This window comes from Sprattus sprattus (assembly GCF_963457725.1).
Source record: "Sprattus sprattus genome assembly, chromosome: 5".
NCBI classification, from domain to species: domain Eukaryota; kingdom Metazoa; phylum Chordata; class Actinopteri; order Clupeiformes; family Clupeidae; genus Sprattus; species Sprattus sprattus.
Window position 1 is genome coordinate 42,035,383 of NC_137924.1, and position 10,651 is coordinate 42,046,033.

At 47.1% G+C, this 10,651-nt stretch overlaps 1 protein-coding gene across 1 annotated transcript; it reads right to left on the reverse strand.

Moving 5' to 3' along the window:
- Positions 1-2,542: 2,542 nt before the first annotated feature.
- On the reverse strand, positions 2,543-7,860 carry mn1b (meningioma 1b). The gene has a single exon (XM_080839110.1). The coding sequence runs from the start codon at positions 6,708-6,710 to the stop codon at positions 3,063-3,065; it is 3,648 nt and encodes a 1,215-aa protein (XP_080695236.1). The 5' UTR covers positions 6,711-7,860; the 3' UTR covers positions 2,543-3,062.
- Between the last annotated feature and the right edge of the window lie 2,791 nt (positions 7,861-10,651).

A 10,651-nucleotide genomic window follows, 5' to 3' on the forward strand; every position in this document is an offset into this window, starting at 1 on the left:
ATTAAAATGTCAAACTACTGGCCACAAAAACATACAGAATTGTATAATTTTAACTTACAGCACTTTACAGTAAAATGTCAAGTTTAATTAACAGTAATTGCACAGCACGTAGATGGTTCATTTTCCAAGTCTTAAATAAATCACAAGACTGTCCATATCAATACGTGCCCTTTCCATGATTCATACCGTTCAAAAACATAAATTAATGGAAAATTGTCGACTGTGCAACTGCAGGGTTATACAGTCAAAACTAAAATATTCGAGAAGCATATTTTGGTGTAGTTAAACTATAAGCATAACAGTACCAACATAATTAAACTATGCTTGGCGTATGAATTTAAGCAGTCACTACTCCTTGTTTTTGCTGCTCGCATCCGATGCCATTTCATTAGTCAGAAGCAGCTTGAGCACGCCTCTCGCCTTCACTGTCCACGGCCCTGAAATGAAAATCTGTCAGGAGCAGTGATTTGTGCTAACTAGCTATCGATCGCACCCGAGCAACCTGCGTTTAGAGCCTAAGAAACCGAGGGGAGGGGGGTTGAGCGGAAAAGAGAGACAGAGAGAGAAAGAGAGGAGATAGAGGAGGAGAAGGAGAAGGAGAAGGGGAGAAATAGAGGTACAGGCAGGCAGGCGGGCTTATTTGACGTTGACGACGCAGACGCACAACACATCTATTTGGTTGCGCTATGTTGGGGAGACCGAACAATACAATAAAGCCACGGAGAAATGTTGGTGTAGTTGACTGCGCTGAATGTTAAACAATGTGCCCTGACTCGCGATGCGCCTTCCCCGTGCCCCCGCCCTCCCGCAGTTAGTCGGAACAAAAGGACACTGAATGAATGCGCACCGGGGGCTACCTATTGACGCGCGTGAAAGCGCTCCCTGGCCGTGGCGATTCAATTATGCGTGTCCCGCTGCCTCTCGCTGCGGAGACAGTTCCCGTTTCATACAGCCATTTTTACTTTTAAAGAGACTGACTTGTCTTGGTTTGGGGCACATTGTAGGGGTTTGGTCTGTATTTAGGCATTTCAGCCCGATGAACGACAGACAACAAAGGAGCAAAAAAATATAATAAGAAATTTAGGCTGACTTGCTCTACAGACAATGGAAACGTTATATTTTTAATTATGAGACATATGCAGGCAGATTATGCTATAAGAGGACAAGTGCAACAACGCATATAGTTTTATGTATGTTTACATAAAATACTTATATGTATAATAATAATAATTACAAAACTAATAATATTCTACATAGATTATGTGCTTCATTTGTTTATTTTTTGTTATTTTATCAGGGTAGTCCTCCTACCACAGTCATTCATGTGATGCCGGCCAGGCCTGCAATGCAATCACGGCTTTAAAATGATTTATTACAACCTAACGAGGAACACTGGCAGCGAGTCGTTTTTCAAACCGCTCAGCTAAGAGGAACTACCCATGTTGTCCATCCTTTCCTCAGACACAGTCAAGCCATCACCAAATGCAATACGCATATAGCCTATGCAAGTATGGTCAAGATTCATATTCAATTTACATTTTCTGCTGTTCACTTAATGATTTAAGCTACTAAAGTATGAGAGATCACTTGTAAAACGCACGGAACTAAGATTTATAATTACTGTACTATTTCAGTTACGGCGTCTTCTAGAAACAGAAAGCGCGCCATGTTCATAGAAGTCAAAGTTAAGTGGTCAAGGCTATGGTCTAACAGGGTCTTGTGTGCTGGCTCCCCGTGTTGGCAATAAAGGCTAAAGCTCAGCATCAGAAAAGGTAGATTATATGAAGTGATACAAATAGCAATTCACTCATAGTTAAAAATATCAAGATCTTTACAACATTCTTACAAACTTTTAAATCCGATCATTAGTTTTAAAAAAGTTTTAAAAATACGTTTTTAAATTCTAACAATATATAAACAACTAAATTGGTTATATATTTATAAATCTTAAAAGTGACTTATATTCAGTAACTAATATAGCACATTATTATTATCGTTATTAATAATAACATATAATATTTTTAAATAGCATATAGTGTAATGCTATAATGTGGTCACGAAATAATTGTTTAAACGATAAAAAAAAGTTTTCATCTTTTATCAATGACAAAACTGAAAGCCCGTGCAAAATCTAAAATCAATCCACATCCACTCTCGTCAATCAGATTATCTAATCATAATAACATAAACAAACAGATAGGCAAAGAGGAAACCCCGCTGTGAAAACGCATCTCCTCAAAACGCGATTAATCTTCGCAGGGCCGTTGTTCACCCTGAAAACCGAGATAAAGAACTGCAGGAAATGTTTACTTTTCCTTGCCTGCCGCTTTGAAGCCTTTCTCTGTGGTTTTATGCGGTCTTAAACCCAGAAAATAGACTAAATCCTTAGATAAATGTTCGAGTCATGTAACTTGTTAAGCCTTTAAAACTACATTAAACGTGCACTTGACCTTTTCTCCACCGATTTCCCTCTCTAAATAGCTTACTACGCAAGGTTTAAAAATTCATAGAAGATAAAACGTTTTAGCTTCTCAATTTCGTACTATTTATTTAAAATGTTCAACAGACCGCCATATTACAACAATTGCCATATTACATTTTTTCTTCAGAAAAACATCGGACATAAATTGCATTTGTGACCCTTACAACATGACATGGGCCTATGATTTGCATGACAATCTCAGTGGTAACAATTATAATGTTAAATAAAAATACACCGTGTGTTTAGAAACAGTAATGTACGTTCTTCATTGTCTACAGTTTCAATGCTCTGAGACAAAAATAAAAAAGAAAGAGTGTCCTGACAAATAGATAATTACTCAGGAGAAGAAGTGACCAAAATGCAGAGTTGGGAAAGACAGAAAGGCATTCAAAAGAGATGTACGCTTGTGCAAGTGAATGAAGGAGTGTGTGAGAGTTCTCTATACATGCTATGATTAAATGAGAGAGTAAGTCATATATTTATCTAAACCTAAACCATAAAGGAAGCATATATTTGAAACACCCATTGCTTAGATTTTCCCACAGGAGAAAAAAAAAACTTTTCATACCACACTGCAAATTCACTGAACATCTTTCACGTAAGACACATGACACACTGTGACATCTAAAAAGAAATTATTTGTACCTTCTTTCATGTTGCTCTGGCCCTTTGTCTTTTCCCATGGAGTCATGGTCTTGCCCTCTTCCGAGCCCTCCATAAGGGCCTTGTCGTCAGGCACATACCAGTTGGCGTGCTGCTCAGCCATTAGTGTGTCCAGGTCAATAGAGCCCATGCTGCCTTTTCCAGCGTCCGGGCTGCAGCCAGCCAGATCCATGTCGCCGTTCTGTCCATTGCAGTCAGCGCCTCCCTTTTTGCCAGCGTTCTTCATGGCCAGGGGCTGGTCCTCCGAGATGCTGAACTGCTGCCGCTGGAGCTGGATCTGGGCCTGCAGAATCTCCAGAGGGTGGATCTCGTCCTGCCCGGAGGTGCTGGAGGGCGTCCGTACCTGCTCCATCCCCGGTGTTCCGGGGTGACCCCCCGCCCCTGCGTTGCCTCCGCCCGCGCCCCCGCCGGCAGTGCCAAGTCCGTATCCGTCAGATGTCGAGGTAGTATGGTTAGCCATGCCCAGGCTCTGTCCCTTCTGTCCACCCATCAGTGCACCGTTGTCCACCCGTGCCAGTTTGGGGGAGCCCCCTACCATGGGGCTCCGACTGGCTTTGGCGGCGTCCGAGCTGGACGACACCTCGTCCTCGTTGCTGTAGTGTGGGCCCCCCACGTCCTCCGGGAAGTCCACGTGCGGCGAGCAGCCGTCCGACTTTGAGACGCTCTGGATGCCACTGTCAAGAGATGACATGAGGTCTGACTGGTCCCCCAGTATCAGGTCGCCCCCTTTCCCCCAGGAGGGGGAGGTCAGGGGCTTTTCGTGAGGTGTTCCCCCACCCCTCTCCCCAAGGCCAGCTGGAGGGGGGGCCTGCTGGCCTGGACTCACAACAGGGTTGCCATTGTCAGAGGGGAAAAACATAGCAGGGCTCACATGACCACTGTCCCTTTTCCTCCTCCCTCTCCCTCTCCCACTCCCTGTTGCTGCTTTCCCATCACTACATGGGGTAGCGTCCATGTTGTAATTTGGGGAGAGGGCGCTGGCTTCCCCCTGCACCGGCGTTTGGTTTTGACTCGCAGGTTTGGGGTTTGTGTTGGTCCCGGGCATCTGGTTATTCTGAGAGGGGCCGCTGGGGAAGTATTCCTGCCCAGCGCTCCCATTGGACGCGCTGTTACTCATGTCCTGCTCCGTCTGACTCAGCTTGCGCTTGCCCTCGCTCTGGTTCTTCTTGTTGAACGTCACGTTGAGGTTCGGAGCCCCCAGGCTGGCGATCATATTCTGGCAGGCGGTGGAGAGGGCCGCCAGGCAGCTCTGTCCAAAGACACTGTCCTTGCTGCTGGACTTGTTGAAGTTGCCCAGGGAGAGCGCGCCCAGCTTGCTGACGGAGGAGCGCTGTCCGGGTGGGAACTCGGACTGAGACGAGTAGCTCCCCGGGGAGGTGCTGACGCCCTGTGGGTTTCCGTGCGGCGCTCCCTGCCTGTTAGCCCCTCCGTAGGGGAATGTGGACTGGCCACCCATAGGCGGCCCTGTGAAGTCCGCCGGGCGCCGCTCGGTGGGGGGGTTGGAGAGGCCCCCGCCAGGGGACTGCATCTGTGCCAGGTTGCCCATGTTGCTGCCAAACTGCGAGTGCAAGCTGGGGGAGTGGAGGGGCTGCACGTGCCCCTCCCCGGGCATCCTCATGGGGTCCTGCATGCCCATGCCGTTCACGCCAGGCCGGAACATCATGCCCGCGCCGTTTGGCTGCATCTCGTGTGAGCCGGCCTCTCCGCCCGGGCCTCCCATCCGCCGGCCCATCATCTCGCCGGGGGGAGGGTGAGGTCCAGGGAACCAGTTCTCCTGGGTCATGTGTGGGTTCTGTGCATCGAAGTTCACCATCCTGCCGCCATTCTCCCGCTCGAAACCCGGTTGCGGCATGGCTCCCACGGGGCCACCGTGCACCATGGGGCCCTGGGGCACGTCGCCGTGATGCCCTATCTGCTGCAGGTTGGGCTGCCTCATCCTCTGTTGCTGACTGCGAGAGGCCATCTGCTTAATCATCATGGCGGCGTTTTGACGGTGCTGTTGCAGAGACTGCTGCTGCTCGTGACTCGGGTGCTGGAGAGGAGGCCCCGGCGGAAAGCCGTCTGTAACCGGCGGAGTAAACTCCCCTGGGAGGCCAGGATAAGAGGAGGGCGAGAGGTGGTTATCCATGCCAGGAGGGTTGTGCATGTTCCCGCCACCCCAGGATCCACAGCTGTCACCAGCGCCGTGGTGGGTGCCGCTGGGAAACTCAAAGCGCGGCCTCTTGGCCACGTTCAGATAAGGAGAGTCAAAGTGTTGCAGCCGCTGATTGGGGGGCTGGGCATGAGGGGGAGGGGGCTGCTGCTGCTGCATATTGAACATGGGGTCCCCATAGGGGTGCATGCCTCTGTTCTCTAGTCTGTGGATGGGGTACTCAAACTGGTTGTGCGGGCCAGGCATCATGCCACCTCCATCCTGCATGCCGGGGTTGGAGGCACCAGGCTCAGGTTGGGGGGGCCGAGGGAGGGATGGGGGGCAGGGGTTTTGCCGCCCCAGTAAGGCTGCCTGCTGCTGCTGCTGCTGCTGCATGAGGGGGTGCCTGGCCCCCACCCCTGGCTCCATCCCCACAGGCATCTTTCTGCCATTCCCAAAGCGCTCAAAGAAAACCCCTCCTCCGTGCTGGGCCGGGGGCTGCTGCTGGGGGCCCTGGGGGTGACCCTTTGAGATGGGCTGCATCCCCGGTGCCCGGGACAGGGCTGGGTTTCCGGGAAAATTTCCCCCTTGTCTGCCGGCACCAAAGTGGGGGAGCTGGGACTCTGACTCTGAGGGGGAAAACACAGACACGTCAAAATGGCCAGCGGGGGGCTCATTGGGGTAGTTGTACTCCAATCCTTCCACACTGCCCTGTGGGGGCAAACGCCTGGGCTCCAGGCCGTGGCTCTCAGAGGAGGAAGAGGAGGAGGAGGGCAGGCCATGGAAGGAAGCAGCCCGGTTAGGTGACTGGTCCAGGGGCAGGCAAGGGGCAGGGACAGGGTGGTTTCCACTGGAGGGGCCGTGGTGCTGGAAGTCGGGCATGGACCCTGGCCTCTGCTGCTGCTGGGGGAAACCCTCCCCTGCTTGGCCTTCGGAGAGAGGGTCGAACCCCTCTGCAAAGCCCTGCTGGGGCCCCATGCCACCACCATAACCCATCATCCTACCCCCATGTAAACAGGACGAGCCCTGCTCTGGGCCACCAAAACTGCCTGCAAAATGCGGGTGGTGTTGGTGCGGATGGGTCTGATGACCGTGAGAGTGTCCGTGACTATGAGGTTGCTGGTTGTTGAAAAACCCGTGCATGGGCGCCTGCTGCTGTTGCTGTTGAAGACCGCCAGCGTGCATCTCCGAATGGCCGCGGGGGTGAAAACCGCCGCCAGTATACTCCCCGTTAATGTTCATGTTCATCCCGAGCATAGGGGGCTCGTTCAGCGGCCCAATGCCCGGCTCCACCGCTCCGGGCGGCGGGGCTCCCGCGTGAAAACCGGGGCTTTTATAATGGGCGCTCATGTTGGATCTTGACTGATTCAAATTGTTTTTTTCTGCGACGTTTCTGTTATTTATTTGTGGACCAAACTGTTCAAGTCCAAACATACTTCTTCACTACCAATCCTGCATGACAGCCAGATTGTCTGGCTCCGAGGCAGATTGTGCTCTCGCTCCTATAGTCCAGTTTTGTCGTCCTCTACAAAAAGAAAAGCTTAGTTTTATCCGGTATTATATTGCCACACAAAAATACTAAACGGGGTCAACAGGACGTATAGGTGTCAAAAATCCATTTCAATGTTTTAAAAGAAAAAGTATAGCAGAGACACAAAGTCTAAATGTACATAACTCACCACCAAAAGTTGATACCGTGCACGATATAACACAATTTCCCTCACCCTTTCAGTTGTGGTCGTGCGAAAGTAAATTAATTGTCCATACGCGTAAAAGACAATATTTCGGTGATTTAAAAACTCACGGTTGTTTCTTCGGTGCCAGCTGCATTAATGCCAATTTTAAAATAAACTTTGCAAAACTGATGATGTCTTTACAACCCGTATTCCATCATATTCCGTCTGAACAAAAGTTGAAAATGTCTTTCGCTTACTATCGGTGGCAGAATAGAAATACTATTCACCCAAATAAAAAAATCCACCTCCTGGTAGAATGTCCCAGGACAAGGGATATTAGATGTCCGTTAAAAATCCATGCTGAAGGTGCAGACTTTCACGTTGACACTGCCCAGAGAAGAGAAACAATTTACAGCTATATTTTGTTAAGTCAGTCGCCGATTAAAAAGTCTCCGGCTACACGCCGATGATTACCGTGAGGTTCTCTTATGCAGTCCATTAAATTGTCGCTGTGCTTGATCGGCCGCAAAATCCGGTTATTTCTTAGAGTAGGCTACTCGCGCAGCCGACGAGGGTGAATCCAGCTCCTTGTGACATGAAATAAAAGCGGAGAGGCTTGTGCGCGACCTTGTCCCCGAGCTTCGGCCGAGGTGCAGGGCACGCACTACCCGAACTCCGCCACTACAGTGCCGCTTGACAGCACAGTCCTCGCGGTCTTTATCATTTTAAATTCAACTAAGCACGGTGCAGAAATTAAAAAAAAAATAAACAGATCTTCCTAATGCCGACACTGCGCTCAGACCTTTCTTTCATGCGCACATAGGCACACTCACACACGTACGCGCACAGTGCGTGTGTCTTCCTCCAGTCACTCCTTCAACACCAGAGTCTGGTCTGGTCTATTCCAGCTGGAAGCGATTCGCTGATAGATCACATACTCTAGTCTGGCGCTCGGCGCAGCGTGAGACGAGCGCGTTTCAGGGAACCAGCAACAAGTTTTGCATTTCTGCAACCAATTCCTTCCATGGCCATGACCAATCAGAACTGAGACTGCGCGGTCGAAGGAGGGGCCATTTTTTAAGGTAGTCCAGGCACAAGCTAGATATGGAATAGAACCCAAGTGAGCAAAAGGCTACCTCTAAAATGACTTAAATATTTTTTTTTTCTGTCGTACATAGCCAACCCAGAAGGATTCCAAACCACGTCAGGTGGGTTGCTTATTTCATTGTACCTTTACGGGTTAAATGTTTTCATTTGACTAAGCCTACTGGTAGTCTATTTCTTGCTAAGAGAGAGGCTATGGGTAAAGCCTAATGGGTGTGTGTTTTTAAACACATTTTGAAATCAAATATTTAATAGTTGGCCTAACCAGATTTCTGAGAAAATAGACTCTGGAGATATCATCAAACATCAAAAGTAAGGATTATTAACTTGGCAAAACAAAAATATAATCGCAATGAATTCTCTCCGTCTGACTGCACCCTCACTACAAAAGCTTCGCTTAAGCAAGTGTGGAACCCCATTGCCGCCCGGAGTTTGTATTGTTAACATTTTTAAAACATTAAATTAACATGTCTATTCAGACGCAATTGGGCCATTAACATAATTCTGTTTACCTTATAAATTAATCTATAAAGACTCGTAGTCTGCTATTGTATTCTTTGACAGAGAGAAGGCTGGCCATGGGCTATCTGAAAAGGGACATTCAAAAATAAGAGAGTTGTTTTCGGTAGGCTATCTTTGGATAACTTCTTAATTGGGAAATATTTAATTAAGGGTCGCTTCCAGTCTTGATGAGAGTGACAGCCGTTTCTATTCCGTGGACCAGGGGCTTGTCTTTGATTTAACGGCTGTCATTAAGAGATAAGCCAGTGTACATCAATACGAGGCAAGGCGATAGCGGTGATATACCGTGATAATGCAGGCCTACTGTCAGCCGCTTTCACGGTCGCTCTTGAGAATGCAATGACATTCTGGTGGGAAATAATCCATTGGCCTATTGGAGCCATTTTCTCAAATTCAAACAGACGATACTTTACAGATAACACACGAATACAATTTGATATCATTCACGTTTTATAAAAATACTAGTGATATCAGAATCTCATACAGGCTATAATTGAAATGAAATTAACACAAACCCGTCGATTGAAACATCAATAGTCTATTTTCTTCTCTTCAATCTCAAGGTGTCATTTGAATGCCTATTTTTTCCTCCAATAATAATAATAATAATAACACAAGATTCCCCAGAAATCTCGAGCTCACCCACTTTTTTTGTTTTGAGTTGAGTCTAGTTGGACCTATTCATTTTTAGTGATTAATTGTCAATTCATTGTTAAAGTTCTGATAAAGATGTTTGGTGGACGTTCATGTAGTAGGCAACTGAAGAGTGCTTTAAGACGCCTTAAGATTCAGAGTCAAATTTGGTGTGTCTCAACTGATTTCTGTTAAACCGAGTTGAGGAGAGAAATCCTGACATGGGTGAAGAGGGTAGTCCTGCTTGATAACGAACTGAAACTAAATCAATATTTAATTACAGCACAGAATTCGAAATTTGCCCAAAGACAAGCTAAGGTAGCCCAAAATCAAAAACGTACTTTTCAAACGAGAGATGGAGAGACCTTAATTACCATAGGCATGCGCAAGGCCCAGCCGACCAATTTACCGTTCGTTCCCTTTTGAACTTACAGAAAAGCTGTTCTTGATAGAAAGGAATTGTTGCCCATCTTTAATTATGCTACACGGGCCTATTTTCTTCTCTTGACCCATGTCTTTCAACGGACCTGAGGGGAATACCAAAATCCAATCACAAAATCTTAAAGACATTTCTTAACGCACGTTTACACTATAGGCTAGTGTGGATTTAGGAAACCGAGTAGTGAATTAAATGTTCTTGCTCAAGTACTTTTTATTCCGTAGTGCTGCGGCTATTAAATCCAATTCCTGTGTGACTCGTCAAAGAAGACATGGGAATCTGTCGGCCTGCGAGCCTTGGATTGGAATAGACACACTGCCATCTAGTGACGGAAAGGATAAAATGTCAAAGCGACATTAAAGTCCAATTGGTTCTGTAGGAAGGTTTCCCGAATTTCAAAAGGTCCTTCTACACACAGTGACCAGGACCTTTTTTTTTGTTGTACTGACAGTAGGCCTAATTTTTCCAGCTTCTCAAACCACAGAAATGCTAAATCAATCCCTATACATGGGTTTCGTGCTGCTATGTACTCAATGTGTCTTTCAGTAGTGTCGGGTTACTTTTTGGGGCAGCTTTGGTCAGTCTTGTACCAATAAAATGCATCATTATTTGTCAGATAGCATAAAGGCTATTTCAGCTGCTATTTATAAATACGAGCAGACATTTACCACACAAAGATACTAATGACAGAAGAGAATATGAAGGTTATTAATTACAGTATGTGCTGACAACAATTTTTCTAGATTGTAACCCAGGTGGTGACCGTTAAACATCTTCCATCACTAGTGGACTGTAGACCAAGCAGAAGGAAGCAGAGTTTTGACAGGGAACAGCCCATGTGATCTCCCATAGGGGCCTTAGCAGGGTGCAGAGGTAATCTTAAAATAGAAAACCATAGGATTACTGAAAATGGACAGAATAGAAGGAGTGCAAGTTTTAGGACTAAATACAACATTCTCAGTACAAAAGCCAGACACGTTCCTGCCCGACTCATTCAATCA